Source organism: Muntiacus reevesi, chromosome 5 (genome assembly GCF_963930625.1).
Source record: "Muntiacus reevesi chromosome 5, mMunRee1.1, whole genome shotgun sequence".
In the NCBI taxonomy this organism is placed as follows: Eukaryota; Metazoa; Chordata; class Mammalia; order Artiodactyla; family Cervidae; genus Muntiacus; species Muntiacus reevesi.
In genome coordinates, this window is record NC_089253.1 from 31,082,919 (window position 1) to 31,104,449 (window position 21,531).

Consider the following 21,531-nt stretch of genomic DNA (forward strand, 5'->3'; position numbering starts at 1 on the left):
TCACAGCACTCAGAGTACACACGTTCCCCCCCGCCACACACACACCTGTTTAGGAAGGAGTCTGAGTGTCTCAAGTGGAGATCTAATTCCTTGAGTTCCTAGGACCTCAGCCCTTACATTATTTATCCTCAAGAGTGAAAACATTTTCTCCCTCCAACACCATTTCCCGTCTTTGGGGATCCTAAAAATTCTGGGAGGATGATTTCAAAGAACTTTCAATATAACTGTCCCCAAAAGGAGAAAACCCAATTGGAGTTAAGCTGAAGACTTAACACCACTGGGTTTTCCACCTGCAGAGATGGAATTGTGGTCTAAGTGTCCGTGCACATCTTTTCTGCAGCCATAGGAGAGATTGCTGTTGCTCCATGAAATCACTGATGTTCTTAAGATAGGGATGGTGGCCCTTTCCAGAGGCATTGGTCCCTGCTCTAGGCAACTGAGCTTATTTTCATTCTGATGCCATGATTTCTCAGCAGAGGTTCCAGTTGCCCTCCAATGACTTGAAAGAGAACATCCTGTCTGGGTGCATAGTTTTGCGTCTAAGAACTTTTCAGAGTGCTAAGTGGTTCAGGCAGCACCAGATGTGGTGGAGCCAGATGGGTGTTCTGGGAGGACCATCTGGGGCAGAGGTCGGGGGGACCCCTTTCCCTCTGCGGGAGGGGCTCTGAGGAGGGAGGAGAAAGGTGGAGGTGGGGAGAGAGAGAAGAGACAGCCAGACTGAGAAGGGGGGGAGCCCTGCCTCAGGCAGCCTTGCTAACAGCCTGTCTCCCCTGCAGACCCCACGCTGTGGACACAGGAGCACGTGCGGCAGTGGCTGGAGTGGGCGATAAAGGAGTATGGCTTGATGGAGATCGACACGTCTTTCTTTCAGAATATGGACGGCAAGGAACTGTGTAAACTGAACAAGGAGGACTTCCTCCGAGCCACCTCCCTCTACAACACGGAAGTGCTATTGTCACATCTCAGCTACCTCAGGGAAAGTAAGTGCCCGGTCCCTTCCGTTTCTGGGCAGCGAAACACCCCCAGAGGCTGTAGTGCCAAGTCCCCAGGGCTGGAGAGAACTCTGCCTGGCCGCTCAGGATGCAGACTGGTTCCCATAGTGACAGCCCGGGGCAAGGAGATAGGGTCCCTGCCTCGGTTTATGCTGGGCGGATGCTATAGGAGCGGCACCTCTGGGTGTCAAGTTGCCAAGGTCACACTGGGTCCGAGGGACTCTGCGAGGGGGCTGACCCAGTCCTGCCATGCCAAAGGAAGGAAAACAAAACGTGAGGAAAAACTAGGGAACTGCCGCCATGTGTGTGTGTGTTGAGTGGCAGGTCTGCTGGAGGCTGGTCGCACCCTTCCCAAGAGAATTCCAAGAGAATTCTGGAAGCACTTTGCCCCACATTATAGATAGATGGATGCCCTGGCTGGTTCTATCTTGAGCAATGATTTCAAGTTCCTACAAAATTCTAGATTCATGGGTTTACGTTTTTGAATATTTACACATGAAGTTCTTATTCTTGGGTTTTCTCTGGCACTACCCGCTGTTACCTACACACCCTTCTCAGCTAAACAGGAAGAGTGGCAAATACTCCGGATGGGTTAGGATCTGTTGGAGGCTCTCCTGGCAGAGTGAGAAGGAAAAGAGCTTTGGAGAGGGAGAATCTGTAAAAGAAAAGGCACAGTTGTCCAAAGGATTTATCCAGTATGAGGATTTTCTGAAACTACGCCCTGTCAATTTGCTATGAATTTCATTTGATATGAAATATACACAGAGATAGAAACAGAATTTTGATAAACCCACTAATAACCTCAGCCTTAACTCTTTACCAGAAAAGTGTAAGTCGTTCAGTCATGTCCAGCTCTTTGTGACCCCACTGGACTGTATAGCCCGCCAGGCTCCTATGTCCATGGAATTCTCCAGGCAAGAATACTGGAGTGGGTGGCCATTCCTTTCTCCAGGGGATCTTCCCCACCCAGGGATTGAACTTGGGTCTTCCGCACTGCAGGCAGATTCTTTACCGTCTAAGCCACCAGGAAAGTCCCAAGCAGGTGGAACATCGATAACCCCAAGTACAAAAGGACTGTTCTGTGACCAGAAAAGATGGTACTAAGGTGGGGAAGCGGAAGCTACAGGAGAACAGATGTGGTTCATCCTACAAGGGGTGTTCTAGTAGTCAGCCCTGCCTGAAGATCCACCGGCAGCCTCAGGATGCAGGGTTTGCTGTCTGCGGTCAAGGCTGCCAGGGGTTCAGCCTCACGGTGAAGGAGGTTGGTGATTTGAAAGCCCCTTTAAAACCGAAAGCCTTGGACAGCGTTTAAAGGCCGCTTTTCCTGGTCTCCTGGGCTCTGGGTGTTAGTTCTTCGTTTGTTTTCCGTGTTCAGTGTATCTTCAGCTCGCCATTCCTGGAACCTTCTATCTCCTTCTGCACCAGTGCACCCTGCGGGGTGGGGTGGGGGGCAACACACACCGGCTGCAAAAACGAAGAACTTTTAAAATGCCTTCGGAAGTTTCCACTGGTGCCTCCGGGCTCCCAGGTCACCCCTCCGAGGCGTCTGGTAGGCAGTGGGATTGTGTGGGTGATGCAGTGTATGTTAACACCAGAGGAATTACCTCATGTCTGAGTCTTGCTGCAACATGAGGTCAGCCCAAGAAACGATCGTTTCAAAAAAGGGGGCAATTTTCCACCCAGTCTTTCTGAGCTTTGGAGAATGAGTATTTTCTAACAATCCGTATTTCTGTAAGTGTTTATAGGATTTTTTTAAGGAAGGATCTTTGCACAGAGTCCTGTAGCGATGCTCGCTGGGCAGGGCGGGGGTGGAAGTGGGCACAGCGAAGCCGAGCGTGATGCGTGACCAGGAGAGACCGCCAGAGAAGCAGAAACACTGACCGATTCTGCCGTTCTGCACCTCCTGGCCTCATACAGTGGACGGTCTAGGAATCGCTGGTCCCTTTTCTTTGTTTGTAGGAGAAGAGATGGACGGTCGTGAGGACAGTCACTGTGGGGCCCTTAAAGGGCCCAGTTATCAGATTCCCTTGATGGGGAGTGTTCAAGCACATTCTGACTCATGTGAGTGCTGTGCATTTTAAGTCACTTCAGTCATGTCCAACCCTTTGCAATCCTGTACTGTAGCCCGCCAGGCTCCTCCATCCATGGGATTTCCCAGGCAAAATTACTGGAGTGGGTTGCCATGCTCTCCTCCAGGGCATCTTCCCAACCCAGGGATCGAACCCAGGTCTGTCCTGTTTTCTACGCTGGCAAGCAGATTCACCATGAGTACCACCTGGGAAGCCCTGACTAATGTGGGAAGATGCCATTCATGCCGTGTGATCCCAGCCCCTGCCGTCTGGTGGGTCCATAAACATGCCCAGGTCCTCGCTAGGACTTCCTCTCGCAGAAGAACCCAAGCCACAGATGCTGAAGCAAAACAAGCCTCTGCTCAGAAGGCCCAGGAGTTAAACGTGGTGGTCGTGGATAAACCATCCAGGAGGGTTCCTGTCGGAGGAGAGCAGATAACAAAGAGCAGAGGGCTGAGCAGCCTGAGCAGAAGTGGAGGCCAGACAGGTTGGTTTGGGGGTTGTAGGTAGCAGAGCATGAAAAAGGATGGATTTCTTCTTTCCTTCTCAAAATATTTCTAGACGTTATAAAAGATAGCCCCAAAGCAATAAAAATATGAAATTTCCAAAAAGGAACTTAGGAGCAGAGCAAATTCCTAGAGCTGAGTGGAGATGAACAAACCACAGATAGGATATAATGTTGGGTGAAACAGCAAAATATAAAGGGGTCTGTGCAGAGATAGAAAACCATGTCAGCCTGCAAAAGGGAAAATTAAAATACTTGTATTAAGGTTCAAAAAAACTTGCCCCAGCATAGCCTTGTAGTCTGGAGGCCTTTTGAGGACTTTAGGCTTAAAATGATCCCCTATCATGGAAATAACTTTTGATTCTTGCCTCTTTTTCATTGGTGTCTAGTCCCTGGGACCCATGGTGGTGGGTGGTCCACTGAGACGCCCACAGGAGGTCATGTTTGTGGTGACTGTCCCCTTTCAGTATTGTGGGGAACTCACAGGGCCCAGCAGCTTGCCTTCAAACACTGCTTTGTTTTCCCAGACTTGTTTCCAGCGGATGTTTTGTGTGGAGGCAAGGAGGCCAGCCCTCAGGAAAGAGGCCAGGAGATGGGTGCTAATTCCTCATGTTTTGTCATCTGTCCTTTCATGGAGGAGGGGATAAGGTTCAGACAGTTCCACTTTGGCAAGGAGGTGAAGGGAAAACAGCTGAGCTTCTCAGCACAGAGAGAGGAAGTATTGCAGGGCTAAGGAACGTGGATGGAAGAGAGTCAAAGGCCTTGTAACTTAGCCTCGGTCAGAAGACTATAAAACAGTGGAACCTCTCAGAAGTCTTTGAGCTTTCTGGACTTTAATGGAAAAAAAGACAAGGTTGAATTAAGAAGCTCCCCAGTGACTCAGTGGCAAAAAATCTGCCTGCCAGTGCAAGAGATGCAGGTTTGATCTCTGGGTTGGGAGGACCCCCTGAAGAAGGAAATGGCAACCCACTCTAGTATTTTGCCTGGGGAATTCCATGAACAGAGGAGCCTGGTGGGCTACAGTCCATGGGGTCGGATAGGACTTAGTGACTAAGCAACAGCAATATATAATATTTACTCTTTCACAAAAGGTGCTTGAGTATTTATTTGGGGGTCAGGGAGAGGAGCTATACTTTCAAATTTTATAAACCAAGTTTCAAATTAAAATGTATTTTCCATGGTGGAGAAGAAATATCAGTGTCCTAGGCACTGCCTAGCGTGCTAGGATGTACCTGGCCTGCCCAGAGGCTCCTGTTCTCCTTACCCTGGTTTTTCAGCCAGCCTGGACGAAGTGGCTGTACCTCCCCTCCATAATGTCACCCGCTCTTGAAATGGGAGGACAGGTCTGGGGAGATGCCCACAGTGCTTGGGATCATTCTACTGTCCCCTGGGGACACCAGGGCTCATACTGCATCTGCCCAGGTGTCATCCACTTTACGGGAACAAGATGCCCCCTTCTGGACACCGTGGACAGCTAATTATAAATTCCCATTTTAAAGCCAAAGCCACTGAGGCCTGGAGTGCTTCAGAAATTGGTTCAAAGGCACCGAGCCTGTAGAGAGCAGCTTGGTGTATCTAAGACCCAGGCTTCGTGAGTCCCGGGCTGCAGCCAGGCTCATGACCCCACGCTCTTAAGTCAGAGGCCAGGCCGTACAGAGAGCACCCGCTCACCTGAGCCACCACATCTTCCCTCTCCTGCTGTGGGGTTAGCCTCAGGCCCTGACCACACACACAAACACACCCTTGGAGGGCCAGGCCACTTTCCCCACAGCATTTTCTGTTTTCATTTGTACCCAGAGATAAATGCTTTCTGAAAAACTTCCCTGTGGCCTCCCGGAATGAGGCCGATTAGGCCAAACCTATCTGGGTGCCAGCCCTGCCATTCTGCCTTCCGCGGGGCGCCCCGCGCTCTGGACCCACCAGGCAGCCCCATCAGTATCTCTTGCAGGCACACCCCGTTTGGCAGAGGCCGTATTTACAGTCTCGGGCTGCGGGAAATGAGATTGGGTGTCATACGGCAAGATTGGGACGGACCTCAGAGGAAGTGGGAGCTGTCCCTAACGGCAATTCAGACCCAGGGCCGCTGGGGGGAGTTTGGGCCTGAAAGGTCCCCGGCGGGGTGGCTGGAGGCAGAAGAAGAGCCTTTTTTCATTCTACGGCAAGTTGTGCTCTGTCTATCTGCGTCTGACCTGGGAAACAGGCTAAGAAATCACGTTGTGAAATAGTGGCAGCGCTAGAGACATGAAATATATTGGGTGACAGAGAGACCACAGCAAAGGTATCTATCTTGATTCCCATTTTTAATTTAAACTTAATGGAAAACACATTTTGCGTTTTGTGGCGCTCGCACCAGCCGCCTCAGATGTTCGGGCAAAGGTGATGGGTCCCGGCAATTAAGTGGTTGAAGTATTACCCCTTCCAGCCCGGGTCTGACCGGTGAAGGAGAACAAAAGGCCAGGTTTCCCCAGATTCAGCCGTCAGCCAGGCTGTTTCGAGCACAGAGCCTCCTTCCTCCTCCCTCCCCACCTGCACCCTCCAGCCAGAGCCATTGATGGCAACGCAGAGAAAAGGGAGTCCAGCTTCAATAGGCTGGCAGCAGGGCTGGCGGGGTCTCTGCAAGGCGGGAGACAAAGCCTTTGGCGCTCAGACAGTCATTGTCTCGCCTGCAGGTGCCCCAGATGAAGACCAGGTCCGTTGTGGGGGGCGGGGGGGCACGGGGCTGAAGAAAGCCCGATTGTTGGGCTCCCCACACCTGCAAGCTTCCCTCTGTTCATTTCCATCCTCTTTCAGATCCCAAATACTGTACCAGTGACGGATGGACTCGACAATGGGAAATGATTTTGTCCTTGTGCTTTCACGTGGGGAAGCCTGTTCCATTAGCAGCAGCCGCTCCGCGCTTTCCAGGGCCCCCCGTACGTAGATAAACATGGATGCCTGCATGCATGCATAAAGACATCAACAGAGAAGGCAACAAATGTTTTAATTAAAGTATTGAACAGAGAGAAGTGCAAAAATCATAAATGCACAAGTCAAGGAATTATCACAGTGTGAAGCCACTCACTCATATGAGCACCCCCATGTCAAGGAGGAGGCTGGAAGCCCCCGTGTGTCCCCTCTCCATCAACCCCCACCCCCTTTTTTCCCCAAAGCAACCACAGTCCTGATTCCAGCACCTTCAGTGAGTGCTGCCTGTCTCATAGGTGTAGCCTGGAGGCGGCAGGTCTGCTGGACTGAGGACAGGTTTTGTCGATAGACCAGATGGATATCCTGTTTCCTGGGCTTGCTGGCTGTGTGACCCTGGCAGACTGCTTGACTTCTCTGAATGTTGATTGCCTCATCTGTATGAGGATTAAGTGAGGGAATAGAGAGAAAGCATCCGGCACACGACATCAGAGCATAGGCTTCCCTCCTCACCGCCCAGCCTGTTTCCTCTGACCAGGTGGCGTTCACCGCACACAGAAGGGGCCCCAAAGCAGGAGGGAGAAGTCCCAAGCCTCGGAGTGAGAGGCTGGGCTCCAGGGAGGACCTTCCTGCCTCCAAATGAATTCCTTTAAGGAAAGAGTGTGCCTTGCCACTCTCTGTAGCCTGAGGAACTGGCTAAATAAGCTGGTTAAATGAAAACAGGAGGAGAGAAGGAAAAGTTGGTCCCTTGGGAAGGAGGTCAGACTCCCCGAGTCAGCCCTCCACGGGCAGGCAGGCAGCCTCTCCTTCTAGGGGGAAACGTGAACCAAGAACAGTCTTCAGGGTAGAATCCTTCTCTGGGGTTACCATGAAATATGTATTTCACGGAGGCTTTGCTGAGGTCAAACGACCCTTTCTGTAGGCTTTCTGGGAGTTTCCTGTGGAATTCACGTGTGCCCAAAGAAGAACTTTCACCAAGGGGAGAATTTAATAAATGCGGTTTATCTAAGCTTCGTGCTCTCTGCTGCATCTGCGCTAATGACTCAGGCAGTTTGGTCCTCTGAGACCATCATTTTTCTTTATTTGCTCCAGCCATGAGGTTTCCGCCTGAGGCAGAGAATGTCAGGGACAGAGAGGCAGACATTCTTGGTCTTACTCGGGAGACTGTTTTCGCTTCCCCCGGAACGTTTGCTTTCTTTCTGTAGCCTCCTTCCTGTCATGGAGGGTTACTTCTTATTGCAGCAGAACTCATTCATAACTCTAATTCCAGAGGACAGCACAAATGCCCAGCGAGCTCTTTTATAAAGAGTTTATTGTGTGTCATTGTGGTGTCTGCGGGAGAAGGGATGTAAAAATAATCGTGCTAGTGCCTAGCGTGCTTTGAACACTCATTGTGAGCCAAGGTCTGTTGTAAGCAGTTGTGTGTATTACTTTATTCAGTCTTCACAACAACCATATCGGGTAGGTGTTATTATTATCCTGTTTCATGGAGGAGGAGCCTGCAGCTTAGAGAGATGAGGTAGATTGATGGAGGTCACCAGGCTGGCAAGTGGTGAGAGACAGGTCTGACTCTAAACTCTCATTCGTATAAAGATCTATATTAGATGAAGTGTAAAAATCACTTTGTGCTCAACTTCTTTGAGAATGGAATAACCAAATGCATCCGGTTCTCGGATATTCCAGGCACGTGACTGCCTTCTTTCTAAAAGTATCTCCACCTAGCCACGCTTTGGCACAGAACTGTCTCAATCCCACCAGCATCCCTCTCTACCTTTTTTTTTTCTTTTTCGCCTGGAACGTTCCAGAGCTGAAAGGCATAGTCGCCCAAGCCCAGAGTCAGTGATTCTAGCCAGTTGGATGGTTCTTCCAAAATTTTCTTGGTCGCCCGGCCTGAAAGGGCCCACGGCTTCTCTGAGGCACACAACCAAACGCCCACGTCTGGGCGAGGCAGGCGCTCCACTCCGTGTCCCTTCCGTGACTTGAGGCTAAAAATAGGAATGTCTGGCAGTCCATTCCCTTCTCCGAGCCCTGGCACCTAAGTCGGTCCACTTGGTCCCAGGGATCAGGGGAAGGATTGTTCAGAAAGACATTTTAGCCTCCAACACTCTTGTCCAGCCTCTCGCGTCCTTTGTAAAAACAGATTCTAGCCCTCTGGATCAAACTTCAGAGCCTCAAGGCGGAGGGCAAAAATGCCTACATTTCCCAAAATAAAGCTCTTGGGCTTGCTGGGAACAGAGGAACAAGCCCAGTTTTAGGAATGGGCTCAGTTGCTCAGTCATGTCCAACTCTTTGCGACTCCATGGAGTTTAGTCCTCCAGGCTCCTCCTCCATGGGATTTCCCAGGCAAGAATACTGGAGGGGGTTGCCATTTCTTCCCCCAGGGGAATCTTCCTGACCCAGGGATCAAACTTGCCTCTACGACATTGGCAGACAGATTCTTTATCACTAGTGCCACCTGGGAAGCCTAGGTTTTAAGAAAGAGGGGAGAATTTTTTTACATGCGAGGTAAGAAAAACTAGGAAATGCCCAGACTATGAACACTGAATTTTAAAAGATTGTATATCAGCAACCTTTGATGACAGGAAATTCAGTGTATTATGGCTTATGTCTAGTTGTATTCTCTTAGACGTGAGTAAAGGGAGATGAAAGTTGCTCTGAGGAGCGTTGCCACCCCCACCCCATTCCCAGCTTCCAGCACTCTCTCCACCAACGTGACCATCCAGCACCTCGCCCACCTCTCCACCCAGAGGACATCAGAGCAGGAAGGACCTGGCCAGGCCTCTCCTCCAGGGCATGGGAGTGCAAGCAGCAGCCGAATCTGGCCAGCATTTGCCCGTGGACAAAGCAAACAGAGAGATGTTCCACAGAGGTGGTATTCAGCCCACAGAGACTGAAATATTTACTATCTGGCCTTGATAAAATGTTTGCCAGTGCCGCTTGCAGTTCAAGATGAAGAAATCAAGGTGCAGACCAGTAAAGTCCCTCATTCATGGTCACACAGGGAGTCAGTCGCAGGACCAGGACACAGTCCACAGCCGTGTGTCCCTGCTGGGTTATAGTGTGGACCCAAGAACTCCAGATCCTTAATCGTGGCCACTGCGAGGGCTTGCGTGTGACCCACCCACGAGCAGTCTGTCCTAGCTTCCTCGGACCCTGACTCCAGAAACCTGTGACAGTCTTGCATGATTGGCCCCCCAAATGGCTGGCATTAACTTTTTCTTTCTCTCAAGGAGTTGTCTGTCCCACCATCCTTCTCCTGTCTCCTCTGCTCCCCAATTCATTCTCATCCATCCCATTTCCTGGTCTTGATCTCGGAAGTTTGTCTGGGACACAACCTGATGTTTTTGCTTCACCTTTCAGGTTCACTGTTGGCCTATAACACAACCTCCCACACGGACCCGTCCTCACGGCTGAATGTCAAAGAAGGTGAGTGGTTCTCTCAGGCACATAGAATTGTAGAAATGTCCTCTGTACTAGTCCACCACTGTCTGTGATGGGAAGACTGGGGTGGGGAAGCTCAAGTGTGGGCCCCAAGTCTCTTGTCCACCCAGCTGTTTTAGAAACCTAAGCTGATCCCCTTTGAGCTGCTTATTGCAAAAACATGACAGGGGTGTAAAATACCTTGTGATAATATCATAAAGATACGACCTGAACCTGTTACCCCATGAAAGAAAGAAAGCCTGTTGCTCTTGGAAGGAAATGGATGCTACTCACTTTCAAAGCTGAAAGGCAGGGGCTTTCTCTGTTGAAGGAAATGAAGTGAAGATTTCGAGGATTCTTGCCATGTCACATTTTCAGGGGTTTTTCGGTAAGACATTTTAGCACTACCAATTCATTTTTAAAGTGCTTACTTGGGGATATGGTCTAGTTCGCTTGGTTTGGTTTGGTTGAGAGAGAAAGAAAATCATCTCAGCAAATGGTTTTCGCTGGTGAGGGTTTTAACAAACATTATAGTACATTTCTCATCATCTCTATTTGTGGAACAGTATTGTGGAGATTTCCTGCTCCAGATGCTGTTAAATTCTGGGCGTTTAAACAAGTGAATAATTCATAGTACCTGGTTTAAGGGAGAAAAAAAATGTGAACGAAAAAATATCTGCCCGAGGCAAAAGAAAAATTTTATGGAGGAGGGGCATTTTGAGTGCGACCTTGAAGGATGAGTAGGAGTATGATGAGTACACTCTTCCTTGGCTCTGTCTCCTTCAATACTTTTCCTTTAATGCCCACCTGCCACATAGAATGAATGAAGGCAGAAGTTGTTGATATTGGTTGCATGGAATTAGCACAGCATAATATTGGAGAGAAACATAAGGCTCTTCTACAGGAAGAATCTTACAGACCATTTAGTTTAAAATTGTCATGGAGGAAACAGACCCAGTGAGCTTGGGTGTTTTGACCAAGTTCACACCTTCTATCACGTGAGACTTCCTGTTTCCTGTTAACAATTTATAATCAGATGATGACCAGACAGTTCTGTGGAGGAAGTATTCAACCTAATGAATCTGTGAACTTTCCTGGTTTTCTGCAACTTTCTTCACCTCCTACCCCACCCTGGGCCAGTCCTATTTATGCTACTGTTTTCTTTCAAAATCAGAGTTACTGGCTTTTGCCATAAAAAACCTGAAGTCATATTGACTCATTGTACAGTCCAAGCCACATTTTATTAGGTGACCCACTTAACTGTCACGCTGCAGACGTCCATAAAAGAGAAAATGTGCTACAATGACAAACACATTAGACTGAGGTTGGAACACCTCTGGGGAAATCACTTCATGCCCCGAACCTCAACTTCCAGTCAAGTAAAAGGGCCAAATTAAGCCAGTAAGAGGGCTTCCCTGGTAGCTGGGTGGTAAAGAATCGGCCTGCAATGCAGGAGACTGGGATTCGATCCCTGGGTTTCGGAAATCCCTTGGAGAAGGGAATGGCAACCCACTCTAGTATTCTTGCCTGGAGAATCCCATGGACAGAGGAGCCTGGCAGGCTTCGGTTCACAGAGGCTCAAAACAGTTGTACGCACTGCGGCACACAGGCAAGCCAGGAAGAATCCTCCCTGACTTTGGAGTTCTTGGGTTTTAAGGAGATGACCCTGCAGCCCCAGGTGAGGTTCTGCTTCCATCCAGGGTCCCCCCTCTGCTCTGATCTGGTTTGCTTACTGAGCTTTCATTTCACCTGCAAGTAGGGATCCACTTCTTGCAAGGAAGGAGGAAGAGAGGGAGGAAGGAAAGAATGAAAGAAGGCAGTCAGGAGAGCCCTGAAGCTCGTGCAGGGCTACAGGCTGAGACCTGCTGATGACAGCAGGACTTCCAGTGAGACTGTGGGGCAGACGCAGTGAGAGGAATCCGATATTGGACCTTAAATACAGATTTCTGTGAAGAAGCAAGTGTGTCTGGGTTGAACTGATTATTGACTAATTATTACTGTGCTGGTTATTGACTCATGACTCCTGCAGGGGTCTTAGCGCTCAGCCTGTCCTCGACCTGCACTATGCCTCTTCCTTTCCTGGGTTCTTTTGTGTCTGTACAGTGCTGGACCAGGCCCTCTGGGGCTTCTGCAGGAGCAGCTCCTCTTCTGAAATGAATGAACTGCGGTCTCTAGGCAAGTGAGCGCTGCCAGACCCTCAGTCAGGTGGCGCCGGGCATTTATCTCCCAGCATTGGCCCTGGTCTCCGGAGACGTCTGCGCTTTGCAGGTGCATCTTTTGTCCACCCGTAAAGCTTTCCACTTGAGATGTCTTGCTGCTCCAGCGGCTCCCCCCTCAAGAGGTGGTCCGAATCTGTCTAAATGGCCCATGGTCCACAAAACAAAAGTACATTAGCAAGACAAAGCTAGCCACGCTCCTCGCTCCCTCCCTTTTACCCTCCACCCCACCCCTCTCTCTTCTGCTTTTCTCTAAGAGCAATCTTGAGTTCTTAAAATTTTAAATGGAAAAATAAAGAGAAGGCATGGTGCAACCTTAGCTCCGCCTTCTTTGAATAAGGCACACACATAACCCCAAAGAAACCCAGAGTCGCTCAAGAGATCCGGAGCTCTGTGTATATGTGTGAGTGTGTTTCACAAAGGACAGGTGCTGGCATCAGGCACAAAAGAAAGAAGTTGAGGAGGTGAACGCTTCTGTGAATGCTTCTTCACTGTGCTTATCCAGTGAGAATACCTTTTTACATTAAAATAGCATAATCACCCTTCCAGCTTGTCCCTTGAAAACCATTGTACTCTCTAAGGGTTATTGGTGCCCAGGAAGTAAGACTAGCTTTTAAACATCAATTTGTAACAGTCTTTAAGCTTCTTTTAAGTTGTTGTTGTTGTTGTTGTTTTTGATGTGGACCATTTGTAAAGTCTTTATCGAATTTGTTACAATTTTGCTTCTGTTGTTCATGTTCTGGTTTTTTGGCCCCAAGACCTGTGGGATCTTAGCTCCCCTACCGGGGATCAAACCTACATCCCCTGCATTGGAAGGCAAAGTCATAACCACTGGACCGTCAGGGAAGTCCCTAAGCTTCTTAAAATTAAATATTCTGTGATCACAGATTGGACCCAGCTAGAAAAATTATGCTCTCTCTACCTGTTACCAAGGCTAGTGCACTTAGAAAATAAATTAGAATGGAAGCAATTGTTGAGAAGATGAGATGGTTAGCTAGCATCACTGACTCAATGGACATGAACTTGAGCAAACTCCAGAACATAGTGAAGGACAGGGAAGCCTGGCATGCTGCAGTCCATGGGGTCACAAAGAGTCAGACATGATGTAACTCCTGAACAACTGTGACAGTTGTTACCTGTTGACAAGAGCAGCCTCCACCGTCCCCTGTCCGGGACTCTGCAGTGCCCCAGGCGCCCTCACAGGCTTTGCCTCTGCTTTTAAGTCTGGCAACGTCCCGCGAGGTAGACAGAATCAGCCCTGTTTTTCAGACAGAGAAACTGAGGTTCAGGACTGTTAGTGGTTACTTGAAAGACACACAGCTATTTAACAGCAGAACAAGGATTCAAACCCAGGTTGTAGGATTCAGAATCCCTTGCATCAGATTGTCCTCCTGAAAAACACAGCATTTCCCTTCTAGTTGGCTTTTCATAAAAGCAACACCTTGTCTAACTGTAGTGTGGGTGGAGACTTGAATTTTTTCCATTATGTTTCTCTGTCCCTGCAGTTTTCTCACTATCATCTCCAACCACATCCATGCGTTGTCCTCTCTTCCCAAAAGTGACTTCATAGAAAGCCCCCGCTTGGCTTACTCCCTCGTCCTAACTGAGCAGAGAATGAGCTGGAGAACTTCGTAAAATAACTGATGCCCTAGGACAAATATTGTATGACTCCACTCACAAGCGGAACTTTAAGCCAACAAATTCATAGAGACTAGGGAAGTAGCAGGGTGGCTGCCAGGGGCTAGAAGGAGGGAAGAATGGGGAGTTATTGTTGAATGGGCACATGGCATTTCAGTTTGGAAAGATGAAAGAGTTCTGATAATGATGATGGTTGGACAGTGTGAATGTACTTAATGCCACTGGAATGTACACTGAAAGACGAGCAGAATGGTAAATTTTATGTAACGTATGTTTTACCACAATGAAAACTGCAAAAACACATGAAAAAATGTTCAACATTGCTAATTGTTAGAGCAAGGCATATCAAAACCACAGTGAGATACCAGCACACAACAGTCAGAGTGGCCATCATCAAAAAATCTACGTCTGCTGGAGGGGATGTGGAGACAAGGAAACCCTCCTACACTGCTGGTGGGAACATAAATTGGTGCAGCCGCTATGAAAAACAGTATGTAGGTTCCTTAAAAACTAAATCCAGAGCTACCATATGATCCAGCAATCCCACTCCTGGGCATAAATCCAGAAGAGACAAGAACACTAATTCGAAAAGATACGCACACCCCAATGTTCATAGCATCACTATCTGTAATAGCCAACACAGGGAATCAACCCAAGTGCCCATCAACAGATTAATGGATAAAAAAGATGTGATATATATACCATGGAATGTTAGCTATTAAAAAAGAATGAAATAATGTCATTTGCAGCAACATGGATGGACCTAGAGATTATCCAACCAAGTGAAGTGAATTGGTCACAGAAAGACAACTATATGATATCGCTTACATGTAGAATCTAAAAATAATATAAATGAATCTATTTACAAAAGAGAAACAGATTCACAGGCATAGAGAACAAACTTGTGGTTACCAAAGGGGAAAGGGATAAATTAGGAGTATGAGATTAACAGATGCATACCAGTATGTATAAAATAACAACAGGAATTTACTGTATAATAATCCCAATTTATCCTTTCCCGTCTGGTAACCATAAGTTTGTTTCTATGCCTATGAATTATATATATGTGTGTATATATATCCATATTTATGCATATAATCTGAATATGTATTATATAACTGTAAAAAAAATACTGGAAAAATCAAAATAAAAAATGTTTTAAAATACTGATGCCCAGGTCCCAAACACAACTTACTGATTCAGAATCTCTAGGAGTGACAGGTGGGATTGGGAATTTTTTCAGGCTCTTCAGGTTACTCTTAAACCTGTAGCCACAATTGAGCAGTGCTGTCCTATAGGGTAGATATGAACCAGAAAGAAGAAATGGAGACCTATCTCCTAGCCACCCAGGTTTTCTTGGAGACACACTGGATGGTTGATCTTGATCTTTCCTGGCCCCAAACCAACCTTGAAAAGAAAGGGCAGGACCTCCTGGTGTACTTATGGGAGAACAGGTTGACTTGACCACAGGAATATTTTTTCTTCTTCATCCTTGTCATTGATGAGGTTAATCTTTATTGATCTTGACCTGAGCTTTACCTGAGTCCATCACTTCAGCCCTCAGAAATCTCTTTCTTATAAGTTCTCACCATGTGTAGCTAAATAGTAAGTGGGAAACATCTCTGGTGGTCCGCTGGTTTAGACTTCATGCTTCCAAAGCAGAAGGCGAGGGTTCGATCTCTGGTCGGGGAACTAGGATCTCACCTGCCACACAGCGCAGCCAAAATTTTTTTTTTTTTAATTAGTGATTGGGATTGGAGTTGGCAACCTGATTTTATCAGGAGGGCATGGGGGTTCTGGAAGTTAAATGGCTGTTTCGAGCACATAGTGACCAAGGGCTCGCTCAGCCTCGTCCTCTGACCTCCATGCCCAGACCAGGGGCGAGTGTGTCTGTCCTGGATGCAGGTCAGAGCAGCCCTGCCCTGGGCCCTCCCAGCGCATCCCCTGAAATGCTGCCTTGCATCCTAAACCCTCATGTCCTCAGCTCCTTGTGCTGGATCCATTTAAATGCCTCTGACTCTCCAAAAGTCGGAGGATACTGAGCTCGTTGTTTATGAACTCCTGGAACTCATAAACCATAAGCCCAGCCCATGGAGCCTGAGCCTCTCCCCTCAGCCCAGGAAGCCTTTCAGGACCTGCTGTGGAATGCAAACTGCTCCTCCTCCATGTGGGTCGCTGGAGGCCTGCGGAACAGCCCTGGCCTGCCGTCACCTGAGCTGATGGATAAAAAGTCTGTCTGCTTGCACGCTGAGTGTAGGAGAGAGAGGGGGAGAAACCAGCCTTCCGTGTCCTTCAGAGTGAAACGCCTAACCAGTGCTGAAGATCATGCTAAGGAGAGCCCTGCTGGCTCAAGGAGATTTCCAGATGGTGGGGCCAGTGTTGAAGCCAGCACCGTCATTCTGCAGACCCACATTGTTTGCTGATCAGTTGCTGGTCTGTTATCTCATTTGCACCTCTCACCCTCCATCCCTGTGAGCTGGAAGGGCTGTTATTATTATCACCCTGGATCTGCAGATCATGGAAACTAGGCACAGAGAGGCTACAGGGTTCACTTGAAGTCACCCATGTCTTGGGACAGAGCAGGACTCAAACGTAACGTCCCTATTGTTCTTTACTCCCTCCGGTCTGCTTCTCCTCTAAGCATTCAAGCATCTGACGTCTTTTAAAAATTTTTATTTTATTGAAGTATCATTGATTTACAATGTTGTGTTAATTTCTGCTATATAGCATAGTGACTCAGTTATACACATGTATACAATCTTTTTGTCTTTCCCATTACAGCTCATCACAGGATATTGAATATAGTTCCCCATGGAATATGGAAGGACCTTGTTGGTTAGCCATTCTCTGTCTAATAGTTTGCATCAAGCATCTAACATTTTAAATATTCTTTAATTGATGCTTTCAATTTCCCCAAAGCAGGTGTTTATCTCATATTTCAGCCTTGTAGCATATTGGTTTAAAGCTTAGGCTCTGGGCTCAAGCTAGATGAACTTGGTCAAGTCATCTACTTTTTTCTACCTCAGTTTCCTGATAGGTAGAATGAGGACAGTCTTAAGGCCGCTTCAGGAATAATATCATATGCATAAATTTCTTACCAGGTATCTGACACAGCAGTAAGCGTTCAATGTCTTAGCTCCATGAATTACAGTAGTAATTGGTAGTATTATCACAAAATCATCAGAATACTCTTGCAGGTTTACCACGTATTGACATAATGCCCAGGGTTGTGAAGGACACCATATTAGATGGTATGGTAACAATGGTAGATGAGATGGCCAAGGTGTTTAAAATCTCAGCAGGGAGATTCGCATGTGGAATGATTAAGGAGTAATATGAAACTGCATCTGATCAAATGGAAAAATGCATGCGACCTACAAGAAGTTCCCTAAGAGTAATGAAGAGATGGAAAATCATTCAGTGTTAAAGTGGACCATTCACTCTTAATCTTTCATGGGACAGAGGTAGTGCGAGGCCAGAGAAGGCATGGGTCCTCCCAAGACCACACACAGGGTGAAGAGCTTCACCTGGGATCTTAGTCGGAACTCGTGCACTCCTCCGCCCATTCTCACATCTCTTCATTTTTTTAGAACCTACTATGTATGGGATGCCAGACTGAGCCTCAGAAATGTGGTACCCAGCCAACTACCCTCAAGGGGTTGTAGTCAGAGATAGATGGGCCAGTACGTCAATGCTATGTGTTGTTTATGGCTGATACAACACCACGTCTCACCACTTCCCCCTGCATTTTCAGCCCCTATGGGGTGTCCTTCATGATTTAATGATAGAGATCGTAATGAAAGATGGGAGAAGATCTGGAAGGACCCAGCATGGTGGCGCTGGAAATGGGTATTGAAAAAGAGAAGGTGGGCATCAAAGACACCAGTCAGCGCATCTGGGTCTGTCCTGTGGGGGGGCTGCATGTGCATGGGCTGGGTTTGGGGGACAGGACCCAGTGGTCTCCCCCGGAGCGCCTGAATGTGCCCCTGAGAGCACTGAGGTCCGGGTTTGTGATGGGTGCATGATGGGGGAGGCTTGAAGAGGGACTCTCGGTGGTTTTCGTGAAACCAGTAGACAGGTACAGTCTCACTCTGTGAGAAGGAAGCTTAGCAAAGGAACCAGGGATTTGCTTCAACGTAGTCGGGGTGAAGAGGGGGCATGAGTGGATGCGGGGGAGAGCTGAAGTCAGACTGGCCGTGAGTTCATGCCTGTTAAAGCCGAAGGGCCCTCCTTGGCGCAATACATCTTTCTCTCTGCTTTCCTACATCTTTGACATTTTCCATGATTTAAAAGATGCTGCAAGAAGTTTTGCTTTGATGGAGAAGATGTGGATGCATGCAGAATATTGATTCCCGTGCCCTGTGTGTGTGGCTGTGAACAAGGGTAGCAGGTTAGGGGTTCAGCGTAGGGGGTGGGGTCGAGGCAGCATCCTGAGTGAGAGTCTAGGCGGGGTGACCGTGTGTTTGGCGGGGCCTTGGGTCTGTGCGCATTGCCCTGCACGGGGTTGGTCTGGAACACGTGTGCCTGAAGGAAAAGGCCAGTAATGCTGTGAGGTAATGGCCTGTTATTTTTAGGGAGTAAATAACATCTCTCATGGAGCAGGTTATGTGGCTCCACAGGCTCTGTCTGTGTCCGCTAACGTGCACTTAAAACGTGAGGGTATCGAGGCCTCCCGGGAGGGCCTGTTAAGAACTTTGTCATTATATGTTTTTCCTTTATGATGAAATAGCCCTAATCCATTTTTAGCAAGGATGATTGCTGAGTGCATGTGTGTGTGAGTGTGTGTGAGTGTGTGCTATTTCTGCATCCAAAGGCAAGATTTATGATTCTAGAACAGACGGTAGCTTGCTCTCTCTGTTTTATTTTTTTTAAATTGTTTTCCTTTGAAATTCCAGAGTTAATGTTTTGTCTACTTTCGATCTGACCCTCTTTGGAGAGCTGCATGTTGTGTGTGTGTGTGTGTGTGTGTGTGTGTGTGTGCGTGTGTGTATTTTCACCAGCGAGAGATTGAGAGAGGGAGGAGAGAAAGAGAGAGGGTTGGAAACAAAGAATCTTTGTCTGTAAGCTGGAGCAGGCAGGAAACCCCAGTCCCCAGAGGCCTGAGCCAGCCAGCCCTGTCCTGGAGTCAGACTCCAGCTCTCGAATTCAATTTGACAGCTTGTCTGGGACACTTTCTAAGTAACCATTACCCTTCCTTTCTCTGAGTAAAAGAACTGTTATTTTGTTCCGTGGGTGTGCTGTGTGCGCTGTTATCACATGTGTGGGTTCCACGGCAACTAGGACACGCTTTCTCTAAAATGCTTGGAAACACTTAGCCCGTTTCCTCAGACAAGTGTAAATTTGTTCCAGGATAATGAAGCAAGCAACTTGCCGTGTCACACCATCCCTGTTAGAGGCAGGTAGAGATGGATTTCGCTGGGGCGTCTTTAGTTCCAGCTAAGGCAGGAAGCCACTTACTTGAAGGAGCTTCTACATCTCAGGAATAATTCCAATTTTGCACATTTTATTCCTTTGAAGATTTCTTTTTTGGAACGAACATATAAACAAAGATACCTTCTGATGAACATTCCCTTCCGTTTCTGTGTGATTGATTAATTGATGACTTTTAAAGAAACCCACCATCATAGGTCTCTCTCAGCTCAGAGAACAATTCCAAGGTAGGTGCATGTCAGCCCTGAGTCCTGGGGGTGGGGGGCCAGGCAGGCACAACTGGATAACTGCCGGGAGTCCTGTCTCCCCCAGCTGCTCACATCAGTTCACTTTGCCACAGTCACCTGATGGGTTGTGAGGCAAAACCCACCTTCTCCAGGATGTGTATGTTTGCAGGCCATCCGGGTCTGGCCATGCAGGATGGCCAGAGGCACCGTCTAGTGTGGGTAAAGTCAGTTCAGGGTCTAGGGCATGACAGCTTGGCCAGCAGAAGTCTTGCACACTTAAGTTCTGACTCCTCCCCCCGCCCCCAAATTGCATCCTTCACATGTGAATGGATTCCTGTCTAGACTATTTTCAAACCGAACTCTGAGTATTTCCTGTTCTCGCTTTGCCTGGTATACTTTCCTTGGTTGTCTCACCCCCACCCAATCCACACTCTATAAGCTACTCTTGACGGTCCAGGTCAGATGATGTCTCCTCAGTCACCCCTGCCCCATGGCACCTTGCTTGTGCCCACTGTCCTCCCAGGACAGCATCCCGATAGTCTAGCCAACAGCCTTTGGTCTTGTAAGTCTTGAAGCATCTTGTAGGCAGGGACTATACCTTAGAAAAGGCCATTGGATAGATGGATGGATGGATCAATGGATCAATGATGAATGGATGAGTGGACGGATGGATGGATCAATGATGAATGGATGGATGGGTAGATGGATGAATGAATGGATGAAAATTATAGACAAAATGCCTTAAACTACTCCCTAAGAGTTTACTGTAAAACTCACCCTTTGTGATGTTTCTAAAGACAAGAGTGAGGTTTTGGCCTCGGTCACTGAAGAGCTCGACTCAGGACTGCCTTTCTTTCTCTATTTGCCATAATTTCCCCTTCATTTGACTCCAACATGATTCCTTCCAGGCAGAAGTAGAGGGAAGAGCTTGCTGAGAACCGATTTCAGTCACAAGGTGATGGTTCCATGTTACCCTTTTGCCCATTTTTTATTGGCTTAGACTCCCCTTGGAGGCCCTTTAGATCTGGGTCCTCTTGCTATGGGTGATGATGAGAAAGAGGCCAAGGGCAGAGCCAGAACAAGGGAAAGTCATGTTGCAGGAAAGGTTAACTCCTGATCATTCAGACCTCCTTTCCTGACCTTTATTATCACCCCTTCCCTTGTCCCATAACTATAACAGCTACCATTCCCTGAGGGCTTGTGCTAAGAACTCTTCTATTCACTTCATCTTTACACTTCATAATCACCTTATGTAGTTGGTACAATTATTATTAGGACTTCTCCGATGACCCAGTGAGTAAAGAATCTGTCTGCAATGTAGCAGACATAGGTTCAACCCGTGGGTTGGAAAGATCCCCTGAAGAAGGAAATAGCAACTCACTCCAGTTTTCTTGACTGGGAAATCCCATGGACAGAGGGGCCTGGTGGACTACGGTCCAAAAGGTCACAAAGAGTTGGACACGACCGAGCGACTAAGCACACACACAATTATCCTTCCCATTTTGCACATGAGAAAACTGGGACACAGATCGGTTAAGCCCAAATCATAAAGTGTAGTAGGAATTAAAGCAGAATGGAGCCCATTCCACAGTTCCCTCCCCACCCAGCAGTGACAGGCTCTATGGCTGCGTCTCCCTGTTCCATCCTCCACCCCGTAGAATGGCCCATGTTTTTCAGGAAGCTGAAGTCATCTAGTTGCTAAGATGATATGGTGAGATTCACTGATATCCACTATGCCCCCCCTCCCCCCAGCAAATTAGGACCCTCACTTGGGTACTCAGATCTTGCATTTCCAGAAGCATATTAGATGGCCTCACAGATGTTCTTTTCATTACTGTGCTTGATAATTTACACAGCATTACACATTTTATGTGTGTTTAATATGACATTTTTAAAGTTCGGAGAGAAGGACTTCCCTGGTGGCCTAGTGGTTAAGAATCCTCATGCCAATGCCTGGGACACGGGTTCGATCCCTGGTCCAGGAAGATTCCACAAACCTCAGATCAACTAAGCCCATGTGCCTCAACTACTGAGCCCAAGCTCTATAGCATGCACTAGAAATCGCCACAACGAGAAGCCCATGCACTGCAACTAGAGAGAAAGTCCTCCCACAGCAACAAAAACCCAGTACAG

General features: G+C 47.9%; 1 protein-coding gene across 1 annotated transcript in view; it reads left to right on the top strand.

Moving 5' to 3' along the window:
- The window catches only part of FLI1 (Fli-1 proto-oncogene, ETS transcription factor), a 125,714-nt gene that overhangs the window by 82,151 nt on the left and 22,032 nt on the right, over nt 1–21,531 (top strand). The window contains exons 4-5 of the mRNA XM_065937393.1: nt 777–980; nt 9,828–9,893. Of these exons, the coding sequence (XP_065793465.1) occupies nt 777–980; nt 9,828–9,893 (270 nt within the window). The remainder of the gene's footprint in view (nt 1–776; nt 981–9,827; nt 9,894–21,531) is intronic.